This window comes from Leptopilina boulardi, unplaced genomic scaffold, assembly GCF_019393585.1.
Source record: "Leptopilina boulardi isolate dan_hultmark-lab unplaced genomic scaffold, ZJU_Lbou_2.1 LbouV2_302, whole genome shotgun sequence".
Taxonomy (NCBI): domain Eukaryota; kingdom Metazoa; phylum Arthropoda; class Insecta; order Hymenoptera; family Figitidae; genus Leptopilina; species Leptopilina boulardi.
Genome location: NW_026137866.1, coordinates 2,302,134 through 2,323,919, shown reverse-complemented (window position 1 = coordinate 2,323,919; position 21,786 = coordinate 2,302,134). Strand labels below are relative to the sequence as shown.

General features: G+C 27.4%; 1 protein-coding gene across 8 annotated transcripts in view; it reads right to left on the bottom strand.

The window, feature by feature from the left end:
* Nucleotides 1-70: 70 nt before the first annotated feature.
* Nucleotides 71-21,786, bottom strand: part of LOC127282914 (triple functional domain protein) — a 44,660-nt gene continuing 22,944 nt past the window's right edge. For 6 of the 8 annotated variants that reach the window (XM_051307495.1, XM_051307496.1, XM_051307498.1 and 3 more), the window contains 14 exons: nucleotides 12,008-12,080; nucleotides 9,704-10,088; nucleotides 8,589-8,672; nucleotides 6,848-7,236; nucleotides 6,416-6,575; nucleotides 6,103-6,330; nucleotides 5,804-5,992; nucleotides 5,267-5,499; nucleotides 3,760-4,012; nucleotides 1,797-2,334; nucleotides 1,198-1,726; nucleotides 778-1,113; nucleotides 400-592; nucleotides 71-303 (listed from right to left, as the gene is read on the bottom strand). In XM_051307495.1, coding sequence (XP_051163452.1) covers nucleotides 196-303; nucleotides 400-592; nucleotides 778-1,113; nucleotides 1,198-1,726; nucleotides 1,797-2,334; nucleotides 3,760-4,012; nucleotides 5,267-5,499; nucleotides 5,804-5,992; nucleotides 6,103-6,330; nucleotides 6,416-6,575; nucleotides 6,848-7,236; nucleotides 8,589-8,672; nucleotides 9,704-10,088; nucleotides 12,008-12,080 — 3,698 coding nt within the window. In that variant the 3' untranslated portion in view covers nucleotides 71-195. Of the gene's footprint in view, nucleotides 304-399; nucleotides 593-777; nucleotides 1,114-1,197; nucleotides 1,727-1,796; nucleotides 2,335-3,410; nucleotides 3,690-3,759; nucleotides 4,013-5,266; nucleotides 5,500-5,803; nucleotides 5,993-6,102; nucleotides 6,331-6,415; nucleotides 6,576-6,847; nucleotides 7,237-8,588; nucleotides 8,673-9,703; nucleotides 10,089-12,007; nucleotides 12,081-21,786 lie in introns of those variants that run through there. The other 2 variants (XM_051307497.1, XM_051307503.1) reach the window with 2 other exon arrangements.

Sequence of the window (21,786 nt, the reverse complement as noted above, 5' to 3'; positions counted from 1 at the left end):
GATTTCTTTTTTCTTAAAAAAAAAAAAAATTGGCTTTTAAATCAACGAGAAAGGGAAAAAAATTATTTCATTTACTTTTAGAAAATTTAAATAGGCTATATTTATTTACAAAGTAACATTTTGTTATCTGTATTTATATAAACTTTTTGTTTTTTTTTTTGTATTAGATTAACATAATTACTGCACTAATAAACATTACGAATAAAAACTGTCACGGTGATCTCGATGGGTTTTCGAACAATGTGCTCGTCGTTCTGTAAATGCTGCCATTCGAGAAGAGGAAATTGTAGCACCTTTAGAAACCTGACAGAAAACAAAATTTTATGTTACAAAAAAAAAAAAATTCTACAAGTTTTCAAAATTATTTAGAATTTTTATTTAGAATTAAAATTAAAATACCTTGAACCATGGTGAAGCTAGAGATGTTTCTGCACTCGCTCGTTCTTCACCCCTTAAGCATAATAATCTACCAAGTAAATCCTTCGCCTCATTGGAAATTGTCTCAAAATACTCGTCAGGAAAACAAAAATCACATTTTAAAATATTTGCAGTTGTTTCTTCCACTGAATCGTCGAGAAAGGGTGAAAGACCACTGTGAAAAAAATAATCACAATTTAAAAAAAAAAAATGGAATTATTCACTTGAAATATTATTTAAATTTTTATATATTTACAATTAAAATTCCTACGAGGAAGCAAAATTAGAAATTTATGCTAACTTTTTATTGAAAAATATTATAATTTTGAATTGCAAACTAATTGGGGAAAAAAAATTTACCTAAGAAGTACGTAAATAAATACTCCGGCAGCCCACATATCGGTATAAAGTCCAGTGGGTCTACCTAAAACAGATTCTGGTGCTGCAAATTCTAAATCAGCTGGTGGCACAACCTCATCAACTGGTCCTCTAACAGATTCCCCTAAATCAATGAGCTTTACAATTCCAGTCTCTTGATCAACCAGAACATTTTCCGGTTTCAAATCTAAATGAGAATTATTGCGACGATGTAACCATTGCAACGCTGAGAGAAGCTGATTTGCAAATTTACTCGCCATACTCTCGGTGAATTCAGTCTTTTTACTCAAATATGAAAAGAGCGTTGGTCCTCGAACTCTGAAACAATTTAGAAATTTACAAAACGTAAAATTAAAAAAAAATGATTAATTTTAATTTAATTACTAAACAAAAGAAACTCACAATTCTAGAACGATTGTATCGATTCCAGGCTGAGGGGCATTTTCAAAAAGCGCAAAAGCTCGTACAATATTTCCATGATGAGTGGAAGCGAGTAAATCATATTCGGCGCGTGTCAACGAACGCGATTGTTTTCTTCTTGGAGTTTGTTTGAGAGCAACTTCCTGTCCCGTTCCACGATCACGAGCTCGTCGTACAATTGCAAATCTTCCCTTGCCAAGTTCATCTAATTCCAAATATCTAGCAACAAATTGTTCAGCCTCCCAAGCTGTTCCATCGCCAAGCGTAAGATTAACAATTGGCGATGCCGATGTTGTTATTCCATTTTTACCCACCACTCGAAAACTATACGAAGTTCCAGGTAATAAATCCAACATCACCGGAGGACTCTCAACCTCCTCAATTGCCAACGTCCAATTAAACGAGGGCAAAGATCTATATTCAACGCTACATTTTCCCACTTCTCGATCCTCCCAATCAATCTCAATTCTCGTTGAGTCCAAAACTCGTGCCCATGTTGTTCCACTTCCTCCTGATGAAAAAAAATAAAAGAAAAATGAAAAATAGATTTTTTTTTTTGCCAAACAATAAAATATACTAACCAGTGATTCGAAGAGCAATTGAACTGGAACAAGATCCATTTTCACATTGAATATTGCACTGATAAACGCCAGAGTCAGATGGCCGGCATCTTGAAATTTCTAAATAATAAAATCCAGCGCTATGTCCCAATCGAAGACGATCGTCCTGTTCAAAACATAATTCCTCGCCCTCTCGTTTCCATGAGACAATTGCATTTTCAACAGCACCCGAAATTTGAACAGCGAGTCTTGCAATTTCACCGGCATTTGCTTTTATTGGCGATGGTGCACTCGATATGCATGGTGGTGTTTTGCCAATATTACCTTTTGTTTCAATGAGGGAATTTTTATCGGAATTTTGTTTTCTCGGTCGAAATGACCAGGCACGACTCATTGATGAATTTGGAATGAGACTAGCTGGAATCCATGATTCTTCCTTTGCACCTTCAGTGGGCGAAACAACGAGACCATTACCATCGAGTCGTGTCACGATAAATTCTTCACCAGCGCGAAGTGCACCCCAATCAGCTGCTAATCGTACTCGTGCACCTGGTGCGACCTGTGAAAATTTATTTTTAAAAAATTCTATAAGATTATTTAAATACAGAAAAAAAGTATAGTTGTTTGTATTTTTATTCAATGTAGTCTAATTTTATTTTCTCTTTTTTAATTATAGGGTAATTAGAATTGTAAGAAATTATCATAGAATTTTTAGTTGATTATTTTATTTGTTTTATCAAATTTTAATTAAGATATTATCAATTCTTGAATTGGTAAAATTTTCTAAAAATTAAATTCTTTTTTAATAGACGAATAAAATTGACTCTGACAAAAATTTTTATCATTTTTTTTCATTTTTATTTTTTTTTTATCATTTTTTTAATTAATTAAAATTTTTAAATAGTATTTTTTAATTAATTAATTATAATTATTTTAATTCACAAACTTTTAATTTCGTTTTTGATTTCAAATTCCAAATAGAGTTAAGTTAAAAAAAAAACAAAGTTAAAAATTCAATTGCTTTATTTTAATTAAATTTAAAACACAATTCAATTATAAACACTGAAAAAAAATTTTTTTTATCTGTTTCTAATAATCAGTTACTTGACTATTATCAAAATAAATATTTACCGAATTTTTATTTCAATTCAATAATTAATAATTTCTATATTTGAAACAAATATTTAATTAACTCAATAATTTATTTAATTGAAGAATTTTTTTTGAAGAAAATATAATTATTTAAATAATAGTCAAGATTAAAATTTTTTTTCAGTTAGATTTTGAATTCCTCTTTAGATTTTTGTGATTTTGATTCCTGTTTGGAAAAAAATATTTTTTTGGTTGAAATAAATGAAAATCGTAAATGTTACCTGAAAGTAAAGACCCATTTGACCCTTCCCTGATGAACGAGGAAAACATGCTTCTTCTCATGCGTTGACATCGCATGCTATCACCAACACCTGATTATTTTTTTCTTAAAAGTAGAGATAGTGGTAGTATTCAAAGCACAAGAGTAGAGCAATAGTAGAAGTAGTAATAATAATAGTAATAGTAGAAATAGTAGTAATCCAAGAAGTAATTCTCTTTTTTTTAAATAACAGCAGTTTTTTTTTTTAATTATAATACTATTAATAGTGAAAATAATGAAAGTAGAAGATGAACCTCCACCGAAACGTGCTAGTTAGTGTTGACTAATAAAAACTCGTCCTCCTAAATTTTTTCTGCAAAGCGCAGGCCATTTTTTTTTTTTTTTTAGTGAGCAAAAAATGATTACAAGATAATTCTCTCGCCACTCCATTTATCGTGTCGATAATAGAGATACGCGGGTTTATTGTCGCAACAACAGAAGGCAATGCAATAGAGAGCAGTTAGCGACAGGCATCAAGAAGTGGAAGCAGAAGAGTTTCCTTGCTGTAATCAAGAATAATTTGAGAAATCCACGCAGGGGAATTTTTTTTTTTTTTTTGTTTCAAACTCTCACCGGAACGGACGTTGATCGAACTGGTGAACGTGCTCGTAGTGTATTTCTGAATCCCTCCAGGAAGTTAAGTTTGCTTTTGGTTGGACTTGGCGTTCTTGGTGATTCAAAGTTGTCGAGACCACCGGTTCGTGATCGTTGCATTACTTGGGCCTTTCGTTGATTGTCCCTCTCCTTGTTAGCCGCTCCAGACACCGTCAATGTCGGTGGTACTGATGTGACCGCACGGGTCAATGGTTCTGGTGTTGCGCTGCGGCTGTACGCCAGCAAATAATAAATGAATGCCTAACACAGTACCACTTTGGAAAGAGAGAGAAAAAAAAACCCTCTCTCTCTCTCTTTCTCTCGTACATTCAAGTTTCAATTGATCAAAAAAATTATTAAAAAATCTCAAAAAAATAATATTAATTTCCATGCAAAATATCTCAACCTGCATGTACGAGTTCTTTTTTTTAGTAATTTTTCCAAATTCTCATATTCTATTTTGTTAAGGATCAATTAACTGTAAAAATTTAAATTTAAAATTCTATTCTAATTTAAAAATTACTATTTTAATTAACTTTTCCATTTAGGAAAATTAAAAAAGAAACAGTTAAATGGTCCAAAATTCAAAATGAATATTTGAAGAAATATTTGTTAGTAAGTTTTTTTGAAGCAAAAAACGGGGTGAAAAAAAAACTACAGGACAAAACGTAGTACTGTGTTTTTGGTAAATAATAAAAAAAGAAGCAAGTGCAAATATGGAGGAGAATAAAAAAAAAAAGTGATTGGTGCTAAAGGGGGTTAAGGAATGATGCATCACAATCACAGTCTTGGTCAATTTACGATTTATTCTAAACAAAGTGTTAGCTTACGAGTCCATTATATTTTTTTTTTTTTTGTTTTTTTTTTCATCCGAGAGTAATACGTAATTTTTATGTACATTACACTGCCGACATACCGCTTCAGTGTCGCGTTTATAAACGTTATTAAAATTATTATAAATATAATATCGTACATTTTCATCGTCACAGTACTAGGATAACACGTGCATTTCTCAACCGAGTTATGCGCTTCCATTTATATATATATATATATATATATAATATATAATTTATTTATATATCAATTACATTTCTATATGCGTACATACACGTTATGTATATATGCACATTGGAACGGATTACCACGCGTTAAAGGCTCTGGGAGCTAAAGTGAATTTATTTCGTAAAGAGAATTTAACGACGAAGAAGATATTGAATTCGGAAGAAGCCAAGAGCACGTAGGCAATTATCAATGTTATTATTATTAGTAATTTTGTTTTTTTTTTTCTAAGAGGAAGGATTCTGGGGTAACGAGAATCCGATTGTGTGTGGGGGGGGGGGGATGGGATGCCGCCGTCTATAGCTTACAGCGTTTGGTATTTTTATATAAAATATACAAAAATATGTCAGAACGACTATTCACATATTATCGAGTGTTAGAGACTAGAGTCAGTGAGTTTCATTATTTAGGGTAGATAGACGCTTACAGTGGGTCTTTGGTAAGTTCCTTTTGGTAGGCAATCGGCGACTGTATCGCCTTAAGGAAGTCACGTTGGGTCTGCAAAATGGCATTGATTGTGTCCACCCATTCTTGTTTGCTTGGCCCAGTCTCTTCCGCTACAATGCACACAAATCCCAAACCTGGCTTTCTTGGATCCGTCGAGCGGATCACAAATTTTTCAGGATCATCCACTGTTTCTTCTAAACTCAATTTATTTACCTGTACAAATTAAATATAATTCAAAATTTCAAATACATTTTTTTTTATTCAATCAATATTTCGAAAGAAAATTCGTATTATTTTACAATTTAAAAATCTAATTTGAATTTTATATCTAATTGTTTGCATTTCGTAAATAATTTGCAATGAGAAAGTTAGTTTCTTCAAATCTGTTTTTATAAATTAATTAATAATAATAGTAAATATTCGTCAAAACAAAGTTTTCTCTTCGAAGAAAAATTAAAGAACTCATTACAAAAAAAAGTGGTATTAAGTTTAAAAAAAAAAAAACTTGTTCACATACCTGAATGTGAGCTTTGTAGTAGTAGCCAGGATTAGTAAACTGAGCTTTCTTGCCAACTGCCTCGCTAAAGATTATGTTCTGCTCAAAAAGAAATACCTGCCACTCTCTTCCGCGAGACGGCATCGCCGACAGCTCAGCAACCATTAATGGACCGTGGAGTAAAAGTTTACCCTGTGCTGTTATTTTACCCTAAAAAAAAAATAGGATAATTATTTTTCTTTCTAAATTAATGAATAAATAAATTAAATAAGAATAAATTTTATAAAACTTTAAAATAAATTGAAAAATAAAATTCCTACATCAAAATTTTGTAATCTTCCAACATCCATCATATCGTTAGCAGCTTTAGGAATGATTCGCATAACGTGTGTCGCTGCTCTAAGTCCCTCAATTTCCGATAAACGTCTCGTTCCTTCCGTTAAACGAAGCGCCTCACGTAGTAAAAGTTGATATTTTGTAATCCTCTGTACTGGTTTGATTAATAAATCACAAAGCTTAAGCCGATGACCAAGCTTTTGTCTGAGTTCCTAAAAACAAGGAGAGAAAATAAATTTAAGTGTCACAAAAAAAAAAAAAATTACTATAAATAACGAATTTCAAAGGAAAATTTACTTCAAAGTATTCGTCGATGTGCTCAGAAACGATGTACTCGGACTTTGGTTTGTTTTGACAGTACACAACGTACATGTGCAACTTCCTCTCGTAACGTTTGAATAGGGGACCAAGTTCTTCTGGCCTTTCAAGACAGTGTTCCAAAGCTTTCAAAAAACAACTGTAAAACAAAGATATGTCAATATTTATTTGATTTCATTCTTTATTCACGTTCAATTTTTATCTAAATTGAAACAATTTATCTACAAAAATTGTAACGAATTTTTAATTCTTTAAAAAATTACTCAATTTTAAAAAACTAAATTCGTAACAATGTAAATTTAAAATTCTACAACTACAATCGCCTAATAATTATTTAAATGCTAAAAAATTAATTAATTATAAATTTAATTAAACGTAATTATTCGATTTATTTAAAAACTTGAGACTCACTCTCGATGAAATTCATAAATCGCTTCAATATTTCCAAAGACCATTTTGTCCTTGCCACCTTTAAGATCATCGGGAAGGGGAATGTCAGTTTCTGGATCTTGCATGAGAGCAATATAGCCTTCGACGATTTGCCGCAAATCGTTAACATAATCCCTCTCTGTATCAGCCAATTCTCTAATGACGAATTGTCTCTTTGCCAAAATTGTACATTCAGGATCATCACTTCCTTCAGTTAACGAGACACTACCTGCCATTCCTCCGCTGTAACCACCATCGGTTGACGTTGCTGCGTTTGATGATAATGTCGGCGATCCAGTCGATGTCGACGATCTAATTGGAGTTCGAATTTGCGAGCTGTGTTGTCTTTCTCGATTTTCTGTATGTTGCTCCTATGATTTAAAAAATATTTTCAATATTTCATCTTTTGATCGATACAAATTTTTTTTTTCTTATTTCAACTCTTATGGTTATTTTAATATTATTTAATTAATTATTAATTAAAAATAAATAATTTTCCAAAGGAATAAAATTTATGTTTTTTTTTTAGTATTTTTTTAAACTTGGAACAATTCTCTTTAAATTAGAATTATCTTTTTTGAACAATATGGAAAAATAACGGAGGAACAAATTTAATAAAAAAATCTCTTATTCAAATTACAATGTTGTAATTAAAAATTTCAGTTTATTTATAATGAAAGAGCCATTTTCATTGTTTAACTTTCAATTAAAATTCTATTTTTCTATAAAATAATTCATTTTGCATAAGAAAATACAGGAAAAAAAAAATTTTTTTTTTTATACAAAGACGGAAAAGTGAGAAAAATATGAAAAGACTGTGAAACCTTTAAAGAAACATCTTGTATTATGCATTTTTCCCTCCAGCAAAAAAGATTCATATCAACAAAACAAGTTTTATATTTATTTTGCCATTTAAATATATAAGTATAAGTCAAGTATTTTTTATTATTTTTGAAAATTGTTGCAGAAAAAAATTGATTTTTAAAATAAAACAATTTTGTTTAGAGAAACATTTGGAAATTTTTTAAAAACTACAAAAAAAATTAAATCTGTAATATAAAAATACTGTTTTTAAAGAAGCGATATTCGAATAGAATATCTTAAATTAAACTTTTTATTACCAAATTATTCCAAGTAGTAAATTTAATAAAAGCTTATTTAGGACAAAAATTTAATTTCCTGTAAGAAATTATTATTTAACCACAAGAGTAGAATAATCTAATTTATAATTTTTTTTTTTCTAAAAATAAAATCTAAAAATGAGGTTAAAAGAGATGAAAATGAAACGATTAATGTAAAAAATGAAAATTATTTTTTTAAGCGTATTTCTTAAAATTTTGAAATACATTATATCTTTTTAACATCTTAAATTTTCACGATCAAAACCTCATGCTCAGAACAGTTTTGCCATCATCATGATAATCAAATTCATTTTATATTCAAGCGATATCATTCTTCTAATGAAAAACCGTACACGTAAGTCGCCTTGCTTATTGTAATTAAAATATCGCGTGCAATAAAGTTGCCTTACGAATAAGTTTATGCAAGCGCCACTTGAATGCAACTTGCTCATTTGCATGCAAACCTTCAATCGTTGTTGAAAATTCACTCTCGCACCACTACTGAGAATTGACTTACATCTTAAATTAACGTTTAAAAGCAGATTAAAAAAATAATAATAATTTTTTTGGCACAGAAATAATTTTTCAAAAAAAAAAATTACCATTCGTTCCTTAACGATTTGTTCAATTTCGGCGATATCCGCCGGCGTGGCACCGTCTAAAGATTTTATGGTGCGCTCCGTATTCTGTAAATATTACAAATTATATATTCGACTTCAAAAAAAAAAAAAAAAATTATTTTTAAACCACCTTATCTTCTCCGGCTATTTTCGATTTTTTTTCAAATAAAAATTCTTTTTTTTTGGTAATACAAAAAAAAAGGAGTGAAAAATTAATTTCACTAAACACGATTTGTTAAGAAATATTTAAAAATTGAAATTCTGATTTAATGCAGAAATACTTTTTTTAAAGGAATTATTAAGTGTATGACGAAAAATCAAAATGATTGTAAGATAAGAGATAAAAAGAGGATAAACATGAAAGCTATTTTCAATGTAAATTTATCAGCTCTTTATACATTCTCCTTTCCTTTCTCGTACCTAGAATCTGAATAAGTTCTTTGTGTACCTAAAGCTAAAGTTTGCAATGTTCACAAAACCCAAAAAAAATTATTATATTTGAAAATATCAATGATATATTTTTTAAAAGTAGAAAAAGAAACGAAAAATTTTGTTTAAATTTTTGCATATTATTAAAATAAATATTTCAACTATATAGTTAAAATTTCAAATTGGTATTGATTTTCAAAAATTGAGATTTAAAAATATTTATTTACTTTTCGTTTTTACTTGCTTCTAAACTGATGAAGTTTTTAGTGTTCAAAATTTCGAATTTTCTGAATTGTTTACTTTTGAAAAATAGTTTAAGAAACAAAAGACAAGTAAATATTTATTTAAATTCAGTTTGACAATTTTTTTTTCATTTTTTTAAAAGAGATACAACCTCTTTCAAAAATATGTGAATTTTATTTTTTTTAAGTCGAGTAATAAAAATAATTTTGATAAATTGAGGCTTCAGATAAAAAAAATATAAATTTTCTAATTTTTTGTTGAAAATAAAATTTGATTATTCAGATAGGTAAAAAAATCTTTCGTTTTTTGAACATTGCAAAGTTCAGCTGAAATTGTATGAATTCGTAAACTATATAGATACGTTGGATAATAGTGAAACTACGAGGAAAATTGTTTTTGAAAAAAAATTTTTCCTAAAAACTCACTAAGGAAGTGCCTCGTTTTCCAGGCAATTCGTCGGGGGCAGTTGAACCTGGAGGGCCGTTTCCAGTTGCCACGAGAATTGGTTCTGTAATTGGTTTCATAGGAGGTGGCAATTCAAGATCATCCTCAGCGTCTTCACCGCCGTTTTGCTCGAGGAATGCCGGTGTTTCACCGTCCTCGTAGCCCAATTCCTCTTCCTCTTCACCCTCAGACGTTGCTCGAGCAGCCGATTTATCTCCACTTGGAAGCTTGAATCTTTTATCCGAACTAGTTTTCTTGAGCAAAGGAGGTGGCGGAGGTGGAGGCGGTGGTCTATCCGCCGTTGACGACGACTTTTCAACTTTTCCTTGACTGAGTTTACGTAATGGAGGCGGAAGCCATTTTCTCCTGTAAAAAACAAAAAATTAATAACTTTTTCTTGAAAAAAAAAAATTATCGAAAATAATTTAAAAAAATTAAATTTGTTTTAAAAAACGTATGCTAATAAAATAAAGTGAATTAGCAATGTATAATAATAAAATTTATATTTACTTGTAAATAAAAAGAAAAATAAGAAATATTATATAAATAAATATTGGAAAGCGTAAAAACCATAGGTGAAATACACGTGTCATTTCTCTTTTTTCTTTTACTATTAAAACATAAATAGTTTTCTGACTTATAAGTTTGTATAAAAATACTTTGATATAAAAATAATCGTGTAATTAAAAAATTTATAAGTTTTCATTTGACGTCAGTGAAAAGAAAATTAAATCGATATTAACTCGAATTGATTAAAAATAACGACAGCCACTTCTTTCGAGATTTAAAATTCATCAATAAATATTAAAAGAAAAAAAATTATAAAATATTAATTTTAAAAATTTTTTAGGAATTTTATATTGGAAAACAACAAAAAATATTAATAGATTAATCTGAAAAATACCTTAATTTCATTGCAAATTCCATATGGATAAATAAAAATTTGCCAATAGAGATAATTAAAAAAAAAAGAAATTTAAATTCGATTATCACTTTTTTTTTCTCAATATTGAAAATTATTAAAAGAGTGTTACTAGAACGTTAAAAAAAACACGTGTGTCGCCTTTCGCATACGAAAAAAATGATGGGGCCCCCCAATGAGTATAGTAGAGTGGGAGCAAACTTTTTTTTATGGACTCTAAACTTGTATGATTTGCCTATCGACAAAAGTAATGTAGAAGAGCGAGGACGCAATATAATTTCCTAGAATCAACTAGTCATGATTAACGGTTTCTTTTTTAAAAACATATGTCTCGAAATTTTAAACTATTTTTTCAAACAAAAAAAATAAATTTTCTGTTACATAAAATAATTGTTATCATAACTAAAATTGAAATAATTCCAAATTATGAACAATGAAAAGTTTTATTTTGACCTTTTGGAGAATAAAATTCAAATATCAGGTTTAAAGAAGAATTAATTATTAGAGAAACCGTCAAAGAAAATTAAATTATCTTTTCTTATTTTCCAAGATACCTTGAAATTACCGCCTACATTATGAAAAATCTGATTAGCTTGAGGGTTTTTTTTTCTCTCTCTGTAAATATATAATATTATTTTTTAATGAAAATTAAATTGACTCAACATTTTATTCTCGTTTTTTATGTACCAAACTTGTCCTGACGAAAGGTTAATTAAGAAAAATTGTTGAGACGTGAAATAATGTAAATCTTCGAAAAGGTTGAGTTACCCCAGGTAAATTGAATTATTAAATTAAATTATTTTAATTAAAGCTCATTCTTGTGGTATTATTTTTTTTTCTCCTTTCTCCTTTATAGTTTGTTTAATTAAATTTTCTTATAATCCGATTCTACTTTATCGTTAAAATTAAAAACTTGTGGAAAGTAATTTTTAATTCTATAGTGCTGCGTTAAAAAAAAAAAAAATTCTTACACATTTACAATTTTAAAAAAAAAATTTAAAAATCTTTTGCAAAGATGAATAAAATGTTTTGTTGTGAGAGTTAAATATTTTTTTTGATAAATATTATTACTAGATTTAATTAAACATAAAAAAGAGAAAAATTCCTATTATTTCTTAATAAGAATTCTTTTTCATAAAGAACTCTATTTTCTGAAACGTATTTATAACTCCGTCAATAATCCTTACAATGAGGGGTTACTAACAATCTCATTCAGCCTTCCTTGAAAAAAAAAAAAAAAAGATACAATAGACTTCGCTCTGTCTCGTTTATTTAAACAAAGCAGCATTCCCCATTTCCCAATAATAAAAAAAAATATATAAAAATAAAACAATCCCGTCGTTGAAAAGGAGGCCAAACTTACGAATTGAAACCCCGTCTCTTGTTTCCTGGTGAGCTTGTGTTGGCTGGTCCACTTCCGTCACTTCCAATGATTTCTGGAACAGACAGAACAAGAACATTACCTTCTTGACTGACAAGTCATCAATTTGCTTATTTGAAAATTTCAAGTCTCTCTTTGAGCAAAAAAAAAAAAAAAAAAAATTTTTGGCAATTTTTCAAAAAAAAAAAAAATCTTTCACTTGGCTATTTTATTTTTCATCATGAGATTTTTAAACAAAAAAAAAACCTGTCTTTTTTGAAAAAAGGAAACTTATTTTATTTTGAAACTAAAAATTTTGAAATAGAAAAAAAAATTGAATCATTTGCGAAATAATAAAATAAATTATTAGGGCAGTCCACTCGGAAATAGACAAAGATGCGCGTCTCTTCTAGTATCTTTTTCTCTCGAATTCTCGATCTTTGATTCGATTCCAACATCAGCAATATACAATAATACTAAGGCTAAGGCTGCTATTAGAGCGAGAGTCTCGGGGATGCTTCTGACGTCAGGGAATGGTAGGCTCTTATTTTTAGATAGTACGCGGGTACTAAAGGCTAAAAAGGAGGTGAGAGGTCGTCCAGGTGTGAAAATCATCCTTAAAAATCCCTTGCCATTCTCATTAACTCGTATTAATATTAAACTTTTAAATTGTCATTATTTTCTAATTAATTAATTCAATTTCAAAATAATATAATTAAATAAAAAAAAATAATTTCGGTCTATCATAATATATAATTGTATAACACAGAAACTCGATACATTTTACTCTTTATGTCACGTAAGCTAATAAATTATTTATGATTAAAAAATAAATCTAAAAAAAAAAATTCTCAACATAATTTCAATAAAATGCTAAAAATACTTTTACAACAAAAAAAAAAAATCTTTATATAAAATAATAAAGGTGAAAAATACAAATAAGCAAAAAAAAAAAATAATTTTAATATATTTTCCTCGAAAAGAAAAAATTAAAAAATATTTATTAAATAAAATATTTAGAGGATTTGAAAAAAAATAAAAATAAGTAAATAATTTTAGAAAAGAATAATAAAAAGAGAAGCTTATAAAACTGACCTCACGATGATTCTAAATTTGAGTGGTAGGAAATAGAAAAAAGAGTTGGAAGTGATTCAAACGATTTTTGAGATACACTTTTGTTAAAGAAATAATAATATTAAAACTTTAAAAGATCATCCTTACGATGTGAATTAATAAAATTCAATTCATATTTGGAAATAGAAAATAGAAAAATGAACCTATCATACAAAAAAGAAAAATCGAAAAATACCAAAATTTAATTACAAAAAAGGAATAAAAAAAAAATTTGAAGAAAAAATAACTTCAATTTAATTTATCGTGGCAAAATGAAACTATATTTTTCATGTGCGTGTCAATGCAATTAATAACGATGGCAACGCGTTACCATACAAGGCGATCAAACTAAAGGTCGAGATTGCGAATGTTAGTCACTTTCACACACACACACAATTTAAACGAATGGTCAACTACATATTATAATAAATATGTAACTGATAGAGAATTTTTTTTTTTGGAAATATAATTTCAAAAACGATTTATTTTTTAATCGAAATATTTGCAATATTCCCTGTTGGTTTGAAAATTGACTTATATTTCAACTTAATTAATCTTATTACTTTGTTATCATTTTAATGGAGCTCATTTTTACATGACCTACTAAAACCTCTTGAAAATGTACTAATTAAATAAAGAACCTCTATCATTATTAAACCAATTATACGAAGAGCTTTCTCTTATTTGGAAAAACTAAAAAAAAAAAGAAAAAAAAACTGAGAGATAAAAAATGAAGAGCTGTCACATTAAAAAATTACAAACTTGAAAAATAAAGACTATTTTTCATTTTCCTTTCTAAAATTTAACATACACTGCCCTACGCAATGGAAAAATGTTTTCAAAACTAAAATTCTTCATAAAAAAAAGAAAATATGCAACTTTCGTTAATTTTTGCAACTTGAAACGAAAATTAAAAAGAAAATTTTTTTTTTACCAAATTGAGACGAAAAAGTTTAAAAATAAGAATTACTCTGAACAGAAATATACTTTATTAAAGAGATTTAAAACAGTCTTGAAATTAAGATTCAAAACACGTGCCATTGGGAGAGGAAGTAAGAGCTCTCTTTCTCATTTTTAAAGAACTGTACCTTGAATTTTCATATTTAAAAAAGAATTTATTTTTTAAAAGTAATTTTAACCTTGGCAAATAATAAAAAAAAAATTTTAATATTTCCATTTGTTTTTATATTTCTCAAAAAAGCGAACTAAATCCGATAAAATACTACAATTATTGACAATAAAATTATCACCTTAGAAAAAAAATTATTCCCACGAGAATGTATTTTTACTCAATGAAAACAAAAGATAAGAAAATTGACTTTATTGAGAAGATCTAAATTTAAAAAAAAAAAATTTCAAATCTTATCTCAAATTTGTTAGCAAACATAAAGAATCGAAAAAAAAGTTAATAAACTTTTTGTGATATTCGATTTGAAATATATATTATTATAATTGAGAATAATATTGAAATTTTCAATTTTTTCTTTTTTCTCTTAATGTGACATCCGTTGAAAAATACTTATTCTTTGAAAAGGAACAAAATGAAAATTCTGAAGCGGAAAAGGTTTCATCCCTGCGGGAAATCAAATCCTACTTTGTCTTTGACAACTGAAACCAGTCGGCGAAAAAGGACTTAAGTTACATTTTCAAACCACGTAACATAAATCTTTGTTCCTGGCTTGGATTTAAATTGTTGTATCAAAATGAGAATATACGTGACACTTGCAGTTTGTAATCTTATCTAATTTGTCGTATCACGACATTAGACAAGTATATGAGTCAAGTTTACCTCATTTCCTCTATTTTTTTTTTTTTCTTGAACCCTATCTCTGAATTTTATATCCCAATAATTAAAAATGTAGAATTTTAAATTACGATTTAAAATCAAATTTGCGAAAAATTAATTTCACTATTTAAATGGCTGCTCGCAAGATGACTCTTTTTTAGTTTCGCGAGCACAAAAAATTAAATTTCCAGAATCTGCAAAAAAAGAAAGAAAATTTTTCAACAAAAAATTAATTATAAATTAAAAATATAGAAATAAATATAAAAAAAATATATAAAAGAAAAATTATAAATAATAAAAATAAATTAAAAATATCAAATGTAATTTTGATATCGATTCAAAATTTTTCAAATATTCAACACTTTTCGTTGAATTCGTCTTTATGTGTGAATTTAAACAAAAAATATTATTTCTAAAATAATATTCTACCCACGTTGATGAATATCGATATAAAAAAAAAGATTTTTAGAGAAATAGAATAAATTTTTTGTTTGGGCGTTTTAAAAGCAATTTCTCATTATCACGCTATTATTAGTGTCTATTATTTGCGGTTGTTTACTGTCGCTCTATTTCCGGATGTCAGGGACTAAATTCGAATCACTTTCTCGCAGTGTCATTTGTCCATCTTTACTGTTTTTTTTCCCCATCGTCATCAAAATCCTATATCCATAAATGTGTGTGTTTTTTTTTTTCCTTTTTTCAACAATTTTACCATGAAAATGCATTTCACGTGATGTTACATTGTGCCAATGTAATGGTTATAAGAGCTAACGCAGCGGAACTATTAAAAGCGCGCTAACAATTTCAAAGACACTTCTTATTTCGCATTTGGCATCCGAGCTTCGAATATAATAAAGGGCAGAGAACCAGGAAATTCAATTCATCTGTAAAATTCGAAAATAAAAATGAGAATACAGTTATAAATGTGAAAAAAGAATATTCTTACATTAATCTAATTAAATTTTAATTAAATAGTAAAAAAAAAAATGTAATTGTTAGAATATATTCACGAAAATTCCATCAAGTTAATTAAATTGTTTCTTTGAATTTCTCTCGAGGGATCATAAATATTACTTCAACGAGCGTAATAAAAGTCAAAACAAGTCTTTAAAAAATTAAATAAATAATTTTTGGTGTTTTTTTTTCGAATTTTGTCACTTTTTCAAATTCGTATTTTATTTTTTTAAATTGAGATAGATTCTTCATTTTTTCTCCTTTTCTAGAACAAAGGTATATTTTTTAATTTCCGGAATGAAGAATCGGAAATTAAAAATCGTAGTTGGTGGTATTAATTATTCTATTTTATTCTACTGTGTTATCATTTTTTTAAAAAATAGAATACAGAAAAAAAATTAGTTCCAATGAGAAAATAAATGAATCAGAAAAAAAGGTGAATTTTTTTTTTTTGAAAATAATTCCGAGAAAAAAAAAACCTGCTATTGAAGGCAAAGGAAAGAAGATTAAAGCTAGAGAAAGAAATGAAAAAATAATTCTGAATGCATCAAGTTTTGAAGGAATTGGATTTGAAAATTATATCGCGTCTCAGTTCATCATTGTTAGTGAAATAAAGAAAAACGTCAAGAAGCTTTGATGAATCGCGTTGAAAGCGATAAAACTGATTTTTTTGAAATCGAATCACAATACCTGAATCTCGAGGAAGGGAACGATTTCTTCTCGAAGAGGACGAAAATCGTGTACCTAAACGTGCCTGAGGCATAATAATGCACAATAATAATTTATTCACTTTCACCCTTTCACTCCAAAAATTTTTTATAAAATTCACTTAGTCTTCCATTTGAATGTCAAAAATCAATTCTAATTAACACAACTCACAGGAATAATGAAATTAATTTTTCTCAATTTTATTCTATATAATTAAAATTCGAGTAATTATTTTTCGATAACTTTACATTTCCAATTATTGCTCAAATTTCCAAAACGATAAACATTAGTAATACAATTTTTTTTTTTTAATTTAAACACTGAAAAAAAAATTATTTTAAAATTTTTTAATTTTCTAAATTAATAATAAATATTTGTATAAATTTTTAAATAATTACATTTAGATTAATAATTTTTGATTTTCTTGTAAAGGATTTTTTTCAGATTTTACTGATTTCCATTTGTCAAATGTCTTTTTGGAATAATATAAGAAAGCTGAGATATTATTTTTGATTTGTCACATTTCCGAAAATTCGATCGTATATTCGTTTTTTTGGCTGAGTGTCACAAAGATTCGAGCTCGACCGCGATAAAATCTCAACTGTTAATATGAAGTGCGAAAACGTCGTCGGCGCCCTCAGACGTCTTCGAGGTGAAGAGAGAAAAAAGAAAAAAAAAAGATAGAAGTGCGTCGCACGGTTATAAATATTATTAAATAATTCAAGTACCCGCTGAACATCTGACGCATACCGGAAGAGGATGTCTGTTTTTTTTTTATCACATACTAGAAACTCCAAGTATATATATAATTGTAAAATCCATCTTTTGTTCAGAAAAAATAAATCTACAACAAAAAATTAAAATTTAATAGAAAAAAAAATTATAATTGGAATTAATATCGAATTTCTCGTCAAAAATTAGAAAATTTTTTTTTTTTTTTTTTAATAGAAATTTTGAGAATATTTTAATTTTCATGTTTTAAAAAATATTTAATTATTAATTTAAAAGACGACAAAGAAATATAGTCAAATCCCTGAGCACTTTTATTCAAACTTTTTAATCAAGATAATTAATTTAAAGAAGTTCATTTGACAAATTTGCAAGTTTTCAAAAGCAGAAGAAATCTAAATTTAAAATTGGAACTGCAATGAAATATTTAACAACAATCACGTTCTATTATTTATTTATTCAAAATTGAAATTTGAAACTTAGACTTGTGAATTAATTCAGAGTTATGAATAATACCAAATTACTTGTAAAAAAAATTTTCAAAAATTGAATTTTTATCTTCTTTTTCTTAGGTTTTCTATTAATGAAATCAATAATTTATTATTATTATTATTATTATTATTAATTAAAAAGAAATTTAATTTTGAAAAAAAATTCTTGAACAATTTCAAAAGAGGAAAGTTCATTAAATAAATTTGCAACATTTTTAAAATGCAAAATGAAATCAGGAATTTCAGAGAAAATCGGAATTAAAATAGAATCTATAAAAAGATTTTGTTTTAGTACTCAACAATGGAACTGAGTCATTTGTATTAATTGAGATTTATTATACAAGAAGAAAAAAAAATTAATTAAATTTCCCTGAATGAAATTTCGATAAAACTATTTTATTCAAACATTTTTTTTTTTTTTTGAGCACTTAATAAAAGCAGCATGTAATGAAGACAAGGGAAATATTGTAAAGGCGAAACGCATAATCCCTGAGCTTTCAAGAGCTTCAGCCGCTACACTGAATTCCCTAAACTAATTATGTTGAAAAGTTGGAGTGAATCGAATAAAGTACGAAAGAGCTACGAGAGGTTCACGAGAGAGTCATAAAAATTGTGCAGCGAACGTATTTTCTCTTTAGTAACAAAAAAAAAAAAAAAAAATACATTCTAAAATCGATGAGACCTAATTTTTGCATTTGCTTGATAAAAAATGATAGATTATTGAATTTTTAGTTACATCTTTATATGGTGCATTCTTCCTCAAAAGATTCCTCAAAAATTAATTTAATTGTTGCCCAATAAACTGAAAATTTTTTTTCAATTCAAATAATATTTATTTTTATCAAATAATTATCCAAAAAAAATATTTATTTGATAATAGCAAAGATTATTTGAACCAAATAATAAATTTTCTTTTCAGTGTAGGAGTATTAAAATATTAATTCATTTCAAAAAAAGTTTGTTGAAAATTGTAAAAGTTTTTTAACATTTTAAGTGACAATCACATTTTTAAATTAGTACCTACTTTTAATATACAAAAAATAAAACAATTTTTTTCGGTGTCTTTTTTTTTATATGAAACTGGAATTGAACGGAAATGAGAAAAAGTTATGCGCGGTGCATTTGTTTCGTTTATTTTCGTTTTTGCGTATGAAACTTTTTTAACCTGCGAGTTTTTATTAGAAAAAAATTTTTATTTAAATGAATCGTTAAAAGTTTTTCAGTTGACTGAGATAAATTGTAATTGTTTATGAATATTTTATGATATTACTTTATAAGAATATATATATTTTTTTTTTAATTTAAATTCGGGGAAAAAAAATTTCTTTAATTTACTTTTAAATGTAAATTATCATTTTTGAAAAATTTTCGATAATTTTGAAAAATAAAAAATATCAATTAACAATGTGTAATGAAATTGATCAATGAGAGTTATTAATAATAATTGTAAAGAGAAACATTGGAAATAATTGATGTACATTTGATGAATTTATTTGATAATTAATTCCAGCCGATGATAGTAACCGCAAATTAGATCTGAAGAGTAATAACAACATCCAATCAAGAATTTCCAGTGCTAACGGATCAATTTGCAAAGGGGTGAATTTGTCGAGTATTTGAATTAATTCAACGACTAATTGAGTCGTGTTACGGAAGTTCTTGAACTCATTTTCCTTTGCTTATTAGGTTCGAGTTCGAATTTCTTAGTTAACTGAGTTCAGAAGTGGAAAATTCATTCTACATTGTGTTCTCAATCTTGAAAATGATTCAAATTTGGAAAATATTTATTTTTTTAGACTTCAATTCAATTTGAATTTATTTTATCCTAAGAAAACCAAGACAATGTAAAATAAAAATAAAGTATTTTAATATTTATCAATTCATTAAAAAAAAAAAGAAATTTGATCATTTACTGCTTAATGAGAAGATTGATTTTCATTTTCTAATTAAAACTTTAGATATAAACGATAAAGAGTTTTCAGTTTGTATAACTATCGACTTCCAAAAAGCTTTTGCTTGTACTAAATTTAAATTATTCGAAATTTAAATTTACATTAAAAATTTACCTTTAGATTAAATTAAATTCAAACATAATTTGACTAAAAATTTTTCAAACTTTGCAATTTAAAAAACGCAGGTAAAAAAATGTTTCATATACGAAAACGAAAACAAGTGTACGAAATAAAAAAAAAAACGAGAAATAAAAATATAAAATAAATAATAAAGATAAACAAATGTAATTTAAAAAAATAAAATAAAAAATGAAATAAAAAAATAGTACAACTACAAAAAATTAATAGAACTCTCCATAAAGATAAAAAAAAAGAATAAAATAAAAAGTACAGGTAAATAAAAAACAATATTTAAATTGAGTCAAAATTAAATCCAAAAAAAAAAAAAAAAAAATTTTCCCGATTTTTAATTTTTTTTCTCGTCTTTGAATCAAATCGTATATAATAAAAACAAATCGCTTGTGACTTGAAGTAAAACAAATTAAAAAAACTTTTTTCAAAAAACAGAAATTTGTCTTTAAAATGGAAATGAAAAAAAGTTAATTCAAAAAAGGAAAAATAAATGAAAAAGACAAAAAAAAATAGACGAAAAAAAGATGAATACATTATCAAAGATTTCCATGACCATTGACCATATTTTATAATTATAATGTTTAATAATTTAAATTTAAATAATTTAAATTTAAAAGCAATTTAAAATTATATTTTATAATATATGTCAAGAATTATTCATAAACAATTAGAAACTATTTTTATCCACTGAAAAGCCTCTTAACGATCCATTTCATTCGAAAAATAAAATTTCCCAATATATTTAAAAACAAAGGTAAAAAAAAAACGAGAGTTTCATGAAAAAACGACAAGACAAACGAACGTTTTTTTTTCATTTCCATCCGATTTCAGTTTCCCGCAAAAAAAAGGTAGAAAAAAACCATTCACTCAAATAAAAAAAAAAAAAAAAAAGAGTTACTCGCCAGGATTAAATAAAGATAAAATTTTACAAAAAAGAGAAAAAAAAAATTGTGAAAACAAATCAGAATGATTGGTACGTGAAAGAGAGTGAGGGCAATGTTTTTATAAGAGTGAGGATTTTGTTATTTGTCGCGATAAAGTTATTCCTGTTGACGGGCGATGACCCATAAATATTCAAAGAAAGTACAAAGGTGAATAGTTGTTAAAGTATTTTTCAAAGCACACCATCGATACTCATCGTATATCAATTTGCAGGTGACAAAGGTCATAGCCACCAATGATTGTATGTGGTGGACACTAGAAATAGGTGTGTATGTGTCAAAGGTGTGTCAAGTGTCGTGCGTACCGAGAGCGAATTGCCATAGGTCGCGCAATGGCCGGACGACCGTTCGGAGGCTGCGAACTGGTCAAGGACACACGTTCCTACTGCTGGTGCGTATTGATCGAGTGCAGACTTGGGGCACACGTACGAGAACCAATTGCCGGATCCTGCCGTATCCGGTAGCGCAAGTGCCGACGTTTTTCTTTTTTTTTTTTTTTTCACCCTCTGAAGATTTTTCGCCATTTTTCCAAAGGTGGGATTTTATTTTTCTCTTCTCAAAATTCAAAAATATCGAGAAGGAGTTTAATTTTAAAATCCTCTCTTCCCTCCTACATAATTAACACGGTTGCCACGCTATCTGGAAATTCGGGAAAACTCACGAAATCCTATAAATCCTGCAAAGTTCAATTTTCCTTCAAATCCTGGAAAAAACAACTTTATAAAATATAAACCAAAATTATTTTTACTAAATTTTAAATTTTCTTGAAAAGTCAAAAAAAAAAATTGTGGCAACCCTATAATATTTTTGGAGTTAGTAGACATTTTCGAAAAAATCAAATAACAAAAAATGGCACAGTTTATAAAAACTAGCCTTTGAAAATGAGAAAAAAAAACAAATTAGCCTTGGGCGAAAAATGAAAGCCCTTTCTTATATCCTCAAAAGAATTGTCTACAACTTTTTCAAGGTTTTAAAT